This window comes from Manis javanica, chromosome 5, assembly GCF_040802235.1.
Source record: "Manis javanica isolate MJ-LG chromosome 5, MJ_LKY, whole genome shotgun sequence".
In the NCBI taxonomy this organism is placed as follows: domain Eukaryota; kingdom Metazoa; phylum Chordata; class Mammalia; order Pholidota; family Manidae; genus Manis; species Manis javanica.
In genome coordinates, this window is record NC_133160.1 from 21,162,205 (window position 1) to 21,178,862 (window position 16,658).

The following is a 16,658-nucleotide window of genomic DNA, read 5'->3' on the forward strand; positions in this document are numbered from 1 at the left end:
CAGAGAACAGGAACGTATAGAAGCTGACATAGAGAGAGATAAAAGGATCTCCAGGAATGAAACAACACTAAGAGAAATATGTGACCAATACAAAAGGAAAAACATTCGTATTATAGGGATACCAGAAGAGGAAGAAAGAGGAAAAGGGATAGAAAGTGTCTTTGAAGAAATAATTGCTGAAAACTTCCCCAAACTGGGGGAGGAAATAATCGAACAGACCATGGAATTATACAGAACCCCCAACAGAAAGGATCCAAGGAGGACAACACCAAGACACATAATAATTAAAATGGCAAGGATCAAGGACAAGGAAAGAGTTTTAAAGGCAGCTAGAGAGAAAAAGGTCACCTATAAAGGAAAACCAATCAGGCTAACATCAGACTTCTCAACAGAAACCCTACAGGCCAGAAGAGAATGGCATGATATACTTAATGCAATGAAACAGAAGGGCCTTGAACCAAGGATACTGTATCCAGCACGACTATCATTTAAATATGATGGTGGGATCAAACAATTCCCAGACAAGCAAAAGCTGAGGGAATTTGCTTCCCACAAACCACCTCTACAGGGCATCCTACAGGGACTGCTCTAGATGGGAGCACCCCTAAAAAGAGCACAGAACAAAACACACAACATATGAAGAATGGAGGAGGAGGAATAAGAAGGGAGAGAAGAAAAGACTCTCCAGACAGTGTATATAACAGCTCCATAAGCGAGCTAAGTTAGGCAGTAAGATACTAAAGAAGCTAACCTTGAACCTTTGGTAACCACGAATCTAAAGCCTGCAATGGCAATAAGTACATATCTTTCAATAGTCACCCTAAATGTAAATGGACTTAATGCACCAATCAAAAGACATAGAGTAATAGAATGGATAAAAAAGCAAGACCCATCTATATGCTGCTTACAAGAAACTCACCTTAAACCCAAAGATAAGCATAGACTAAAAGTCAAGGGATGGAAAAACATATTTCAGGCAAACAACAGTGAGAAGAAAGCAGGGGTTGCAGTACTAATATCAGACAAAATAGACTTCAAAACAAAGAAAGTAACAAGAGATAAAGAAGGCCACTACATAATGATAAAGGGCTTAGTCCAACAAGAGGATATAACCATTCTAAATATATATGCACCCAATACAGGAGCACCAGCATATGTGAAGCAAATACTAACAGAACTAAAGAGGGAAATAGACTGCAATGCATTCATTGTAGGAGACTTCAACACACCACTCACCCCAAAGGATAGATCCACCGGGCAGAAAATAAGTAAAGACACACAGGCACTGAACAACACACTAGAACAGATGGACCTAATAGACATCTATAGAACTTTACATCCAAAAGCAACAGGATATACATTCTTCTCAAGTGCACATGGAACATTCTCCAGAATAGACCACATACTAGCTCACAAAAAGAGCCTCAGTAAATTCCACAATATTGAAATTCTACCAACCAATTTTTCAGACCACAAAGGTATGAAAGTAGAAATAAATTCTACAAAGAAAACAAAAAGGCTCACAAACACATGGAGGCTTAACAACATGCTACTAAATAATCAATGGATCAATGAACAAATCAAAATAGAGATCAAGGAATATATAGAAACAAATGACAACAACAACACTAAGCCCCAACTTCTGTGGGATGCAGCGAAAGCAGTCTTAAGAGGAAAGTATATAGCAATCCAGGCACACTTGAAGAAGGAAGAACAATCCCAAATGAATAGTCTAACATCACAATTATTAAAACTGGAAAAAGAAGAACAAATGAGGCCTAAAGTCAGCAGAAGGAGGGACATAATAAAGATCAGAGAAGAAATAAACAAAATTGAGAAGAATAAAACAATAGCAAAAATCAACGAAACCAAGAGCTGGTTCTTTGAGAAAATAAACAAAATAGATAAGCCTCTAGCCCAACTTATTAAGAGAAAAAGAGAGTCAACACAAATCAACATAATCAGAAATGAGAATGGAAAAATCACGACAGACTCCACAGAAATACAAAGAATTATTAAAGACTACTATGAAAACCTATATGCCAACAAGCTGGAAAACCTAGAAGAAATGGACAACTTCCTAGAAAAATACAACCTCCCAAGACTGACCAAGGAAGAAACACAAAAGTTAAACAAACCAATTACAAGCAAAGAAATTGAAACAGTAATCAAAAAACTACCCAAGAACAAAACCCCGGGGCCGGACGGATTTACCTCGGAATTTTATCAGACACACAGAGAAGACATAATACCCATTCTCCTTAAAGTGTTCCACAAAATAGAAGAAGAGGGAATACTCCCAAACTCATTCTATGAAGCCAACATCACCCTAATACCAAAACCAGGAAAAGACCCCACCAAAAAAGAAAATTACAGACCAATATCCCTGATGAATGTAGATGCAAAAATACTCAATAAAATATTAGCAAACAGAATTCAACAGTATATCAAAAGGATCATACACCATGACCAAGTGGGGTTCATCCCAGGGATGCAAGGATGGTACAACATTCGAAAATCCATCAACATCATCCACCACATCAACAAAAAGAAAGACAAAAACCACATGATCATCTCCATAGATGCTGAAAAAGCATTTGACAAAATTCAACATCCATTCATGATAAAAACTCTCAGCAAAATGGGAATAGAGGGCAAGTACCTCAACATAATAAAGGCCATCTATGATAAACCCACAGCCAGCATTATACTGAACAGCGAGAAGCTGAAAGCATTTCCACTGAGATCGGGAACCAGACAGGGATGCCCACTCTCCCCACTGTTATTTAACATAGTACTGGAGGTCCTAGCCACGGCAATCAGACAAAACAAAGAAATACAAGGAATCCAGATTGGTAAAGAAGAAGTTAAACTGTCACTATTTGCAGATGATATGATACTGTACATAAAAAACCCTAAAGACTCCACTCCAAAACTACTAGAACTGATATCGGAATACAGCAAAGTTGCAGGATACAAAATCAACACACAGAAATCTGTAGCTTTCCTATACACTAACAACGAATCAATAGAAAGAGAAATCAGGAAAACAATTCCATTCACCATTGCATCAAAAAGAATAAAATACCTAGGAATAAACCTAACCAAGGAAGTGAAAGACTTATACTCTGAAAACTACAAGTCACTCTTAAGAGAAATTAAAGGGGACACTAATAAATGGAAACTCATCCCATGCTCATGGCTAGGAAGAATTAATGTCGTCAAAATGGCCATCCTGCCCAAAGCAATATACAAATTTGATGCAATCCCTATCAAATTACCAGCAACATTCTTCAATGAATTGGAACAAATAATTCAAAAATTCATATGGAAACACCAAAGACCCCGAATAGCCAAAGCAATCCTGAAAAAGAAGAATAAAGTAGGGGGGATCTCACTCCCCAACTTCAAGCTCTACTACAAAGCCATAGTAATCAAGACAATTTGGTACTGGCACAAGAACAGAGCCACAGACCAGTGGAACAGATTAGAGACCCCAGAAATTAACCCAAACATATATGGTCAATTAATATTTGATAAAGGAGCCATGGACATACAATGGCAAAATGACAGTCTCTTCAACAGATGGTGCTGGCAAAACTGGACAGCTACATGTAGGAGAATGAAACTGGACCATTGTCTAACCCCATATACAAAGGTAAACTCAAAATGGATCAAAGACCTGAATGTAAGTCACGAAACCATTAAACTCTTGGAAAAAAACATAGGCAAAAACCTCTTAGACATAAACATGAGTGATCTCTTCTTGAACATATCTCCCCGGGCAAGGAAAACAACAGCAAAAATGAGCAAGTGGGACTACATTAAGCTGAAAAGCTTCTGTACAGCGAAAGACACCATCAATAGAACAAAAAGGAACCCTACAGTATGGGAGAATATATTTGAAAATGACAGATCTGATAAAGGCTTGACGTCCAGAATATATAAAGAGCTCACACGCCTCAACAAACAAAAAACAAATAACCCAATTAAAAAATGGGCAGAGGAACTGAACAGACAGTTCTCCAAAAAAGAAATACAGATGGCCAAGAGACACATGAAAAGATGCTCCACATCGCTAATTATCAGAGAAATGCAAATTAAAACTACAATGAGGTATCACCTCACACCAGTAAGGATAGCTGCCATCCAAAAGACAAACAACAACAAATGTTGGCGAGGCTGTGGAGAAAGGGGAACCCTCCTACACTGCTGGTGGGAATGTAAATTAGTTCAACCATTGTGGAAAGCAGTATGGAGGTGCATCAAAATGCTCAAAACAGACCTACCATTTGACCCAGGAATTCCACTCCTAGGAATTTACCCTAAGAACGCAGCAATCAAGTTTGAGAAAGACAGATGCACTCCTATGTTTATCGCAGCACTATTTACAATAGCCAAGAATTGGAAGCAACCTAAATGTCCATCTGTAGATGAATGGATAAAGAAGATGTGGTACATATACACAATGGAATACTACTCAGCCATAAGAAGTGGAAAAATCCAACCATTTGCAGCAACATGGATGGAGCTGGAGAGTATTATGCTCAGTGAAATAAGCCAAGCGGAGAAAGAGAAATACCAAATGATTTCACTCATCTGAGGAGTATAGGAACAAAGGAAAAACTGAAGGAACAAAGCAGCAGCAGAATTACAGAACCCAAAAATGGACTAACAGGTACCAAAGGGAAAGGAACTGGGGAGGATGGGTGGGCAGGGAGGGATAAGGGGGGGGAAGAAGAAGGGGGGTATTAAGATTAGCATGCATGGGGGGGAGGGAGAAAGGGGAGGGTGGGCTGCACAACACAGAGAGGACAAGTAGTGACTCTACCACATTTTGCTAAGCTGATGGACAGTAACCGTAATGGGGTTGTTAGGGGGGACCTGATATAGGGGAGAGCATAGTAAACATAGTATTCTTCATGTAAGGGTAGATTAAAAATTTAAAAAAAAAAAAAAAAGAAAGAAAGAAAGAAAAGGGGGATTACTCGTTAACAGGATAAAACTATTGGTAAATCAAAGATCAACGCATGCTTTAAATATCCTTAATGTTGATCACTTAAAGGGTGTCAGATGATCAGCTATGGAGGTACTCTTTTCTGATAATATTCCTTTCTCTTAATTAAAAAAAAAAAAAAAAAAAAAAAAGCAGTTACTGTGTGCTGACCTCCAATGAGTTCTGCACAGTGGTATAGAGGGCATGTCAAAGTGTGGGCAAAGGGTCTGTTTGTTTCTACGCAGAAGATCAAGGCCTAGCTTGGATACCCAGAAAATGAAATAAGATACGATATGAGGAGGAGCTTCCGGCATCAGCACTCTCTGGAGGACTCGTGCCGGGGGATGATCATCAAAAAGCCTCCCCAGGGATCCGGACGATGCTGCGGTTGTGGCTGCATCCAGCCCACCGTCTCCTGGACTTGCCATAAGAAGGAGGAGGGAGATGTCTAGGCTGGCATGTGCATACAGTGAGACAACGAATTTGACTGGATCTGTACTGTTGGAACTCAACCAGGAGTTGGGAGGGGTGCAAGTTGTAGCACCCCAAAATCTCATGACTATAGACTATCTATGGTTAAAAGAACATATGGGATGTGAACAGATCCCAGAAATGGGCTGCTTTAATTTGTCTGATGGTTCAAGTACAGTTGGAAAATATCCATCATATTATAGATAAATTTTCACAAATGCCTAGGGTGCCTAAATGGTTTTCTTGGCTTCACTGGAGATGGCTGGTAATTATAGATTTGCTTTGTTTATGTCACCGTATTCCTATTATGTTAATATGTGTGTGCAAATTAGTTAGTAGTTTAAAACCTATACATACTTAAGGTACTATACAAGAAGATATGTCAAAGAAATAATCAATCCTCCCAAGTTTCCTTCATATGCTACATCTATAGCTTTTCTTCTTCCTTCCTAATTACAAACCTTAAATAGAATTCGTGCCTCATATCGAATTTACCGAGTATCATAATTCCTCCAGGTGGTAAAGATACCTCGAGACAAGTGCTGGGCATAGAAGCCACAGGGCATAAATCTGCAAAGAAGTAAAAAGCTAACCTTTGCAAACAATATGGCTTCTCTCTCACTTACCAACTTTACATTTCCCTGTATGGCCCCGGAAGATGACTGGTTAGCCAGAGACGGGTAAGATTCCTCAAGGGAGGAACAACCTAAGACAGGCACAGTCGCAGGGGGGCCATCAGGTGAGAATTTGGGGATCAACAGAGGTGAGGCTCAGAACCTCACCCCCCCTGCTTTGAGAGAAATCTTCTGCATCCGTGGATGTCTTGCTGCCCTTGTCTAGCCTGGATTAATACTTAGTCCATAGGCACACACCTGATCATCTGATCATCTACATTTGCCTTCTTACAGCACTAAACTATGTTTTCTACCTTTATCTTGCATCTACCTACCACTTCAGCATTTTATTAAAAATAAAAATAATAATAATAATAGGAGAAATGTGGGATCAACATATAAATCAAGTACAAAAATCAAATGAATATTCATATTTGACCTGATGGTTTATAGGTCATATTGCATGATCAAAACCGAAAGTTTCTGTGATGAATGCCCTTGTACTGTTCACCATGTAAGAATTTATTCACTCTGTAAGAATTCGTTCACCATGTAAGAACTTGTTCGTTATGCTTCAGAAGATTGGAGACTGACGAGAATTAGGCTTGAGATGGATTAATGATTGTACATTGAGCATTGACCCCCCTATACTGAATTTTATTGTTGTTAACAACCATTTGATCAATAAATATGAGAGATGCCCTCTCAAAAAAAAAAAAAAAAAAAAAAAATCAAATGAATATTCATATTTGAACTGACTGTTTATAGTTCATAATGCATGAGCAAAACCGAAAGCTTCTGTGATGACTGCCCTTGTACTGTTCACCATGTAACTTATTCACTATGTAAGAATTTGTACTCCATGTAAGAACTTGTTCGTTATGCTTCAGAAGATTGGAGACTGATGAAAATTAGGCCTGGGGTGGATTAAGAATTGTGCATTGAACATTGACTCCCCTATACAGAATTTTATTGTTGTTAACAACCATTTGATCAATAAATATGAGAGATGCCCTCACAAAAAAAAAAAAAACATATATATATATATATATACACACACACTTCCAATTGTAAAATAAATAAGTAACTGGGATGTAATGTATAGCATAAGGAATATAGTCAAAATATTGTAACAACTTGGTATGGTGATAGCTGGTACCTAGAATTATCATGTATATAAATGTTCAATCACTGTGTTGTACACCTGAAACTAATGTAATACTGTGTGTCAACTACCCTTCAATAAAAAATAATTATCTAAAAAAAAAAAAAAAAAAAAAAAAATAGAGATCAAGCAATATATGGAGACAAATGATAACAACAACACAAAGCCCCAACTTCTGTGGGAAGCAGCAAAAGCAGTACTAAGAGGAAGTATACAGCAATCCAGGCATATTTAAAGAAGGAGAACAATTCCAAATGAATAGTCTAAAGTCACAATTATTGAAATTGGAAAAAGAAGAACAAATGAGGCGTAAAGTCAGCAGAAGGAGGGACATAATAAAGATCAGAAAAGAAATAAATAAAATTGAGAAGAATAAAACAATAGTAAAAATCAATGAAACCAAGAGCCAGTTCTTTGAGGAAAAAAACAAAATAGATAAGCCCCTAAACAGGCTTATTAAGAGAAAAAGAGAACCAACACACATCAACAAATTCAGAAATGAGAAAGGAAAAATCACGATGAACCCCACAGAAATGCAAAGAATTATTACAGAATACTATGAAAATCTATATGCTGACAAGCTGGAAAACCTAGAAGAAATGGACAACTTCCTAGAAAAACACAACCTTCCAAGACTGACCAAGGAAAAAACAGAAAATCTAAATGTACCAATTACCAGCAATGAAACTGAAGTGGTAATCAAAAAACTAAGAAGAGAAAAACCCCCGGGCCAGATGGATTTACCTCGGAATTTTATCAGACATACAGAGAAGATATAATACCCATTCTCCTTAAAATTTTCCAAAAAATAGGAGAGGAGGGAATACTCACAAAATTGCGCTATGAAGCCAACATCACCCTTATACCAAAACCAGGCAAAGACCCCATCAAAAAAGAATATTACAGCCCAATATCCCTGTTGAACATAGATGCAAAAATACTCAACAAAATATTAGCAAACCAAATTCAAAAATACATCAAAAGGATCATACACCATGAACAATTGGCATTCATCTCAGGGATGCAAGAATGGTACAACATTCGAAAATCCATCAACATCATCCACCACATCAACAAAAAGAAGGACAAAAAAAAACATGATCATCTCATAGACGCTGAAAAAGCATTCGACAAAATTCAACATCCATTCATGATAAAAACTCTCAACAAAATGGGTACCTTAACGTAATAAAGGCTATGTAAGACAAACCCACAGCCAACATCATACTTAACAGCGAGAAGCTGAAGGCTTTTCCTCTAAGATCAGGAACAAGACAGGAATGCCCACTCTCCCCACTGTTATTCAGCATAGTACTGGAGGTCCTAGCCACGGCAATGAGACAAAACAAAGAAATATAAGGCATCCAGACTGGTAAAGAAGAAGCCAAACTGTCACTATTTGCAGATGACATGATATTGTACATAAAAAACCCTAAAGACTCCATTCCAAAACCACTGGAATATCGGAATTCAGCAAAGTTGCAGGATACAAGATTAATACACAGAAATCTGTTGCTTTCCTATACACTAACGATGAACTAACAGAAAGTGAAATCAGAAAAACAATTCCATTCACAATTGCATCAAAAAGAATAAAATACCTAGGAATAAACCTAACCAAGGAAGTGAAAGACCTATACCCTGAAAACTGTAAGACATTCTTAAGAGAAATTAAAGAGAACAGTAACAAGTGGAAATTTCTCCCATGCTCTTGGCTTGGAAGAATTAATATTGTCAATATGGCCATCCTGCCCAAAGCAATATACAGATTCAATGCAATCCCTACCAAATTTTCAACAGCATTCATCAATGAAGTGGAAAAAATAGTTCAAAAATTCATATGGAACCACCAAAGACCCCGAATAGCCAAAGCAATCCTGTGAAGGAAGAATAAAGTTGTGGGATCTTGCTCCTCAACTTCAAGCTCTACTACAAAGCCACAGTAATCAAGACAATTTGGTACTGGCACAAGAACACAGCCACAGACCAGTAGAATAGAATAGAGACTCCAGACATTAACCCAAACATATATGGTCAATTAATACACGATAAAGGAGCCATGGACATACAATGGGGAAATGACAGTCTCTTCAACAGATGGTGTTGGCAAAACTGGACAGCTACATGTAAGAGAATGAAACTGGATCAGTGTCTAACCCCATACACAAAAGTAAACTCCAAATGGATCAAAGACCTGAATGTAAGTCATGAAACCATAAAACTCTTAGAAAACAACATTGGCAAACATCTCTTGGACATGAACATGAGTGACTTCTTCATGAACATATCTCCCCAGGCAAGGGAGACAAAAGCAAAAATGAACAAGTGGGACACTATCAAGCTGAAAGTTTCTGTACAGCAAAAGACACCATCAATAGAACAAAAAGGCATCCTACAGTATGGGAGAATATATTCCCCATACTGGATCCCATAAATGAGAGATCCCATAAAGGATTCACAGACAAAATATATAAAGAGCTCATGCACCTCAACATACAAAAAGTGAATAATCCAATTAAAAAATGCACAGAGGAGCTGAACAGACAGTTCTCCAAAGAAGAAGCTCAGATGGCCAACGGACACATGAAAAGATGCTTCACATCGCTAGTCATCAGAGAAGCGCAAATTAAAACCACAATGAGATACCACCTCACACCAGTAAGGATTGCCACCATGCAAAAGACAAACAACAACAAATGTTGGCAAGTTTGTGGAGACAGGGGAACCCTCCTACACTGCTGGTGGGAATGTAAATTTTCAACCATTGTGGAAAGCAGTATGGAGGTTCCTCAAAATGCTCAAAATATAAATACCATTTGACCTGGGATTTCCACTTCTAGGAATTTACCCTAAGAATGCAGCAGCCCAGTTTGAAAAAGACATATGCACCCCTATGTTTATCGCAGCACTATTTACAATAGCCAAGAAATAGAAGCAACCTAACTGTCCATCAGTAGATGAACGGATAAAGAAGATGTGGTACATATACACAATGGAATATTATTCAGCCATAAGAAGAAAACAAATCCTACTATTTGCAACAACATGGATGGAGCTAGAGGGTATTATGCTCAGTGAAATAAGCCAGGCGGAGAACGACAAGTAACCAATGATTTCACTCATCTGTGGAGTATAAGAACAAAGAAAAACGGAAGGACCAAAACAGCAGCACAATCACAGAACCCAAGAATGGACTAACAGTTACCGAAAGGAAAGGGATTGAGGAGGATGAGTGGGAAGGGAGGTATAAGGGTGGGGAAAAAGAAAGGGGGCATTACAATTAGCATATGTAGTGGGGGGGTCACAGGAAGGGCTGTACAACACAAAGAAGATGAGTAGGGATTCTGCAGCATCTTACTATGCTGATGGACAGTGACTGTAATGGGGTTTTGGGGGGTTACTTGGTGAAGGGGGGAGCCTAGTAAACATAATGTTCCTCATGTAATTGCAGATTAATGATACCAAAGTTAAATAAATAAATAAATAAATAAATAAAGTAATTAAAAAAAATGTCTTGGACATAAACATGAGTGACTTCTTCATGAACATATCTCCAGGGGGAAGGGAAACAAAAGCAAAAATGAACAAGTGGGACTATATCAAGCTGAAAAGCTTCTGTACAGCAAAGGATACCACCAATAGAACAAAAAGGCATCCTACAGTATGGGAGAATATATTCAGAAATGAGAGATCGGATAAAGACATCCAAAATACATAAGGAGCTCATGCACCTCAACAAACAAAAAGTGAATAATCCAATTAAAAAATGGCCAGAGGAGCTGAACAGACAGTTCTCTAAAGAAGAAGTTCAGATGGCCAACAGACACATGAAAAGATGTTCCACATCGCTAGTCATCAGAGAAATACAAATTAAAACCACAATGAGATATCACCTCACACCAGTAAGGATTGTCACCATGCAAAAGACAAACAACAAATATTGGAGAGGTTGTGGAGAAAGGGGAACCCTCCTACACTGCTGGTGGAAATGTAAATTAGTTCAACCATTGTGGAAAGCAGTATGGAGGTTTCTTAAAATGCTCAAAATAGAAATACCATTTAACCCAGGAATCCACTTCTAGGAATTTACCCTAAAAATGCAGCAGCCCAGTTTGAAAAAGACAGATGTACCCCTATGTTTATCACAGCAGTGTTTACAATAGCCAAGAAATGGAAGCAACCTAAGTGTCCATCAGTAGATGAATTGATAAAGAAGATGTGGTACATATACACAATGGAATATTATTCAGCCATAAGAAGAAAACAAATTCTACCATTTGCAACAACATGGATGGAGCTAAAGGGTAATATGCTCAGTGAAATAAGCCAGGCAGAGAAAGACAAGTACCAAATGATTTCACTCATCTGAGGAATATAAGAACAAAGGAAAAATCTGAAGGAACAAAACAGCAGCAGAATTACAGAACCCACGAATGGACTAACAGTTACCAAATGGAAAGGGACTGGGGAAGATGAGTGGGAAGGGAGGGATAAGTGGGGGGAAAAAGAAAGGGGGCACCATGATTAGCATGTATAATGTGGGAGGGTGCTCAGAGAGGGCTGTATAACACAGAGAAGACAAGTAGTGATTCTACAACTTCTTACTAAGCTGATGGACAGTGACTGTAATGGGGTTTGTGGGGGGTAATTGGTGAAGGGGGGAGTCTTGTAAACCTAATGTTCCTCATGTAATTGTAGATTAATGATACCAAAATATAAATAAATAAATAAACAAAAACAAAAACAAATTGTTTACATTAAGTTTCACTGTTCGTGCTATAAAATTCTATGGGTTTTGATGAAAGTTTAATGTTTTGTATCCACCATTACAGTAACATACACAATAATTTTACTATGCTAAAAATCCCTTGTGCTTTACCTATTCATCCCTCCCCTGAACTCCAAAACTCTAGCAACCACTAATCATTTTACTACGTCTATAACTTTGCCTTTTCCAGAATGTCATATAAATGGAATCATACAATACTTAATTTCTTCATATCGGCTTATTTCACTTAAAATATTCACTTAAGTTCCCTCAAAGCTTTTTCTGGCTTGATTGTTCATTTCTTGTTATTGATTAATACTATTTAATTGTTTGGATTTACCACAGTTTATATTCACTTTTCCATGTAAATTTTAGCATCAGTTTGTCTATATCCACAAAATAAACTGGTGGGATTTTGATTGAGATTGCACTGAATCTATACATTAAGTTGGGAAGAATGACGTGTTAACAATATTGAATCTTCCAATACATGAACATAGAATATTTCTCCATTTATTTAATGGAATTCTTTGAATTCCTTCATTATAAATAGTTTTCTGCATATGGATCCTGAACATATTTTGTTAGATTTACACCTATGTATTTCATTTTTTGGTGCTATTATAAATGGTATTGCATTTTTAATTTCAAATTCCAATTGTTCATTGCCTTATATCCTGTAACTTTGTTTTAATCATTTATTTGCTTCAGAAGTTTTGGGGTGTTTTTTGTTTTGTTTTGTTTTTGATCCTTTGGGATAATCTATATAGACAATTATGTCATCTGCAAACAAAGACAGTTTTAAGTCTTTCTTCCTAATCTATATACACTTTATTTCATCTTCTTGTCTTAACCCACTAGCTAGGACTTCCATTATAATACTAGAAAGGAGTGGTGAAAAGGGACATCCTTGCTTTGTTCTTAGATTATTTTAAATCAAGTACCAGATCTTGTATCATTTTATCTGCAAATATATTTTGATATGTATCTTCTAAATATAAGGGATCTTAAAAATATAACTGCAATTCCACTATCACATCAAGAAAATCAACAATATTCCTTAATATCACTGAATACAGAGTAGGATGTTTTTCAACCTCTACTCTCATGACTTAACACTCATAGCCCACAATGTTATATGCTCTATCATAAACAAGGCTCTCTACACACTTACCACAGTTTCTCCTTGCTCCACAGTATGGATCTTGACGTAAGCCCCCACTGCAGCCTCCTTGGGGAGATAACCACACTTGGTATTGATCATGGAAAATTCGATCAAATGAGGACACCTGGATCTGAAATTAGACAGTTGTTAGGAGAACTCATTTATACCACAGCCGGTTCATAAAACCCTGGATAAATGCCCCAACTCTACTGCAAATTGAGATCTCCCCTCCGTAGAGAATTCACACCTCCCCAGAAGGTACGAAAATCAACATCAAGCTCTGGGAGACAGCGTGTTGAGAATTGGAGAAGTTTAATAGGGCACAGACTTGGGAGAGAAGGAGCTAGGACCCCCTTTAAACATCTGAAGTCTGTTACATGAAAGAATGGGCTGACAATCTCATGCAGTGAGCCAAGCCTGATGGTAAGAAGTCCAGGCTGGCTGACATGCTCAACATGAGGAAGGAATTTCTAAGTCAGATTTGTCTGAGAATGAAACAGACTGCTCTGTACCCCTGGGGACACAGCAGAGGTTGAGGCCCCTCTTCTCCACAGGCAAGCAGGGAAGAGATGGCTTTTTTGTTTGTTTGTTTTCAAAGACTGGTATCTCTGGGCAGCCTGCAGACTTTGTACTTCGGTCAGGTTGGAGGTGATTTTACACAGAGAATCTTGCTGTGCTTGCTTTGGTTTCAGGCTAGGTAGAAGTCAGAGTCAGGCTATGTGTGCTATCCGGATTAGAGGCAGGGAAAAGATTATTTATGAGATGAGAACATAGCTAGGCTCACCCGACATATAAACAAGGCACCCCCCCCACCCCAGGACATATACATGGGTGGCAGATGCCCAGCATGTCCTTTATTTTTCACTTTTGGTTCTAACCTGTCCCTTTTCCCTTACTGATTTACAGCCAAAAAACTGGTTCTATTCCATCTCTACCTTCAGAAGATCTGAGACTGGGATTTCAAGCACTGGTTCCCTTGGAAAGAATACCCATCAGAGGGAAAAAAACTCAGAAGTCATGGGATGCTCATTACTGAGGCAAGCAGGCTGGAAATGTTAATAAGTAAAGGACTTGAATGAAGTGGTACTTGGGGCAACAGGGAGACTGCGACACTAATGTCATTATTAATATCATTGTAATATTTTTGTTTCATATTTGATGGGGAAGTTGTGTGTTATGTTCCTCTGGGCCTAGTGTTGAGCTGCCTCTAGGCAGGTACCCACTGAGTGTCCTTTTCTGCTTCTCAGCCTCTCTGGGCTGAGGCAAAAGCACAGCCCTCATTGCGCATCCACCTTGTTCCCATCATGACAATTGTACAAAGTAACAAGATGGTGCTAACAAGTTGATCAGGTTTGAATTCTGGCTCTGCCACTTCCTACCTGTGTGACTTTGAACAAGTAACTTAATCTCTGTCTGTACTTTGGTTTTCTTGCCTGAAAATGGTAGTGATAATAATAGTACTTACCTCACGGGGTTATTGTGAGGACTAAAATTAGATAATCCAGTACCAGGCATTGAGTATTCCATAAATGTTAGCTATAATTATCATGACTGCTGGCTTGCAACAACCCTGAAACTTAAGATACTACTATCCACAGATGAGGAAACTAAAGCTTGGAGTAGTCAAGACCCTTGCCCAGGAACACAAAACTAAAATAAATAGCCAAGCCAGGATTTGGTCTTGGCTTGAGCTGACTCTAAAGCCCAGACTCTTATTTACTGCTTCTCTTAGATGGGTAGAATTCTCTGAAGAGACTCCGAGGCGCAAAGGCCCAGTGACACATGGACAGAGTATCAGAGCCAAAGGTACGTCCTTCCCCTTCTTCCTCAGTGGGTTCCATGAGAAAGGAAGCAGCTGACTGCCTAAAGTGGCCCTGTGCGTTAGAGGTAGGGAATGCAGCTCTTGGATATCAAACCTAGGACCTCTCTAGGCTGCCTTCCACACATACCCCAACCTCTACCTCCAGCCCCTCCCAGAATCTCTGATATTCTGCCCTGTAAGTCATATCCCCCTTTTCAACCAGAATGGACCCATCCATTTGCTAAGAGCTAAACTTACTTGACCTTTGAACCCATGGTCTTTGGAAGACAATTTTCTGAGGTTTTAATCTTCCTACTGAAGCTGGTCCCCTTTTGCTCCCAGGCTTTCTGAAGATGCAGAAGTTTCAGAGAGCTAAAGTCTTGTACAGGATATGAATTGATCTGAAATTCCTTAAATCTCTCCGCAAGAGAAGGTTCTGTTAGAAAAAGCACAGAAAAACACACTAGTGGGTCTTTGCATATATGAGGGTTGTTGTGGTAGTTGGAGATATATATACCATAGTCACTCTCCTGGCTAGTCTGGTGCATGAGATAATTAAGAAAAACAGAAAAGAAAAACACTGTGGTTTCCATGTATTGTCCCTTTGTGCCAGGCCTGAGCTAGAGCCTTTACATTCATTACACCCAGACAAGTATCATTGGCCTCATTTAAGACATGCAGATCTAAGAGATAGATGAACAGCAGAGTTTAAGTCACCCATGAAAGGGATGAAGCTTAGATTTGAACCCAGGTCTATATGATTCAAAGCTCATGTATTTCCATTAACAGATCACATTTATCTGGGCTTTCAAACCAGGACTGCAGGAGCAGCAATAAAAAGATAAATGGATGACCAGCCATAGAACCATGGATGAGTCACATAAGCTCGCAGAGCCCTAGTAGGTCTATTGTAAGAATTACAGATAAAGTACGGACTATACTTAGCATAGTACCAGGCATGTAATAGGCCCTCTATGAGAGTTACTAACAAGATCACCAAGAGTAAACCAACTACTTGGGAGCACTATGCTGTATGAAAGAAACCAGACACAAAAGAATTCATACTGTATAATTCCATTTATATGAAACCCTAGGAAAGACAAATACAACTTTAGTGATAGATGGTTGCTGAGGGCCAGGGGTGAAGGGTAGAGACTGACTGGAAAGGAACACAGGGAACTTTTTGGGGTGATGAACATGTTCTATAACTTGACTATGGTGGTTATAGTATGTTTGTCAAAATTCACTGAACTACACAGTAAATGTGTGCATTTCACTGGATGAAAATTAAACCTCAAAAGCACTGATTTAAAATATAGATATCTGCTGTTAGAATCAAGTATTAAAAGTAATGTTGAAGGAACAAAATAGCAGCAGAATCACAGACTCTGAGAAGGGACTAGTGGTTAACAAAGGGAAGGGGTTGGGAAGGGTGGGTGGGGAGGGAGAAAGGGATTAAGAGGGACTATAATTCACAATTACAATAATTCACAGGGAAGGCAGTACAGCACAGAGAAGACAAGTAATGACGCTACAGCATCTTACTACCCTGATAGACAGTGACTGCAATGGGAGAGGTGAGGACTTGGTAATATAGGTGAATGTTGAAACCACAGTGTTGTTCATGTGAAACTTTCAAAAGATTGTATATCAATGATACTTTAAAAAAAGTTAATAA

General features: G+C 38.5%; 1 protein-coding gene across 1 annotated transcript in view; it reads right to left on the bottom strand.

The window, feature by feature from the left end:
* CNBD2 (cyclic nucleotide binding domain containing 2) overlaps positions 1–16,658 on the bottom strand; it is a 64,479-nt gene that overhangs the window by 25,352 nt on the left and 22,469 nt on the right. The window contains exons 9-10 of the mRNA XM_037012695.2: positions 15,239–15,416; positions 13,189–13,309 (exon numbers count right to left, since the gene is read on the bottom strand). Coding sequence (XP_036868590.2) covers positions 13,189–13,309; positions 15,239–15,416 — 299 coding nt within the window. The remainder of the gene's footprint in view (positions 1–13,188; positions 13,310–15,238; positions 15,417–16,658) is intronic.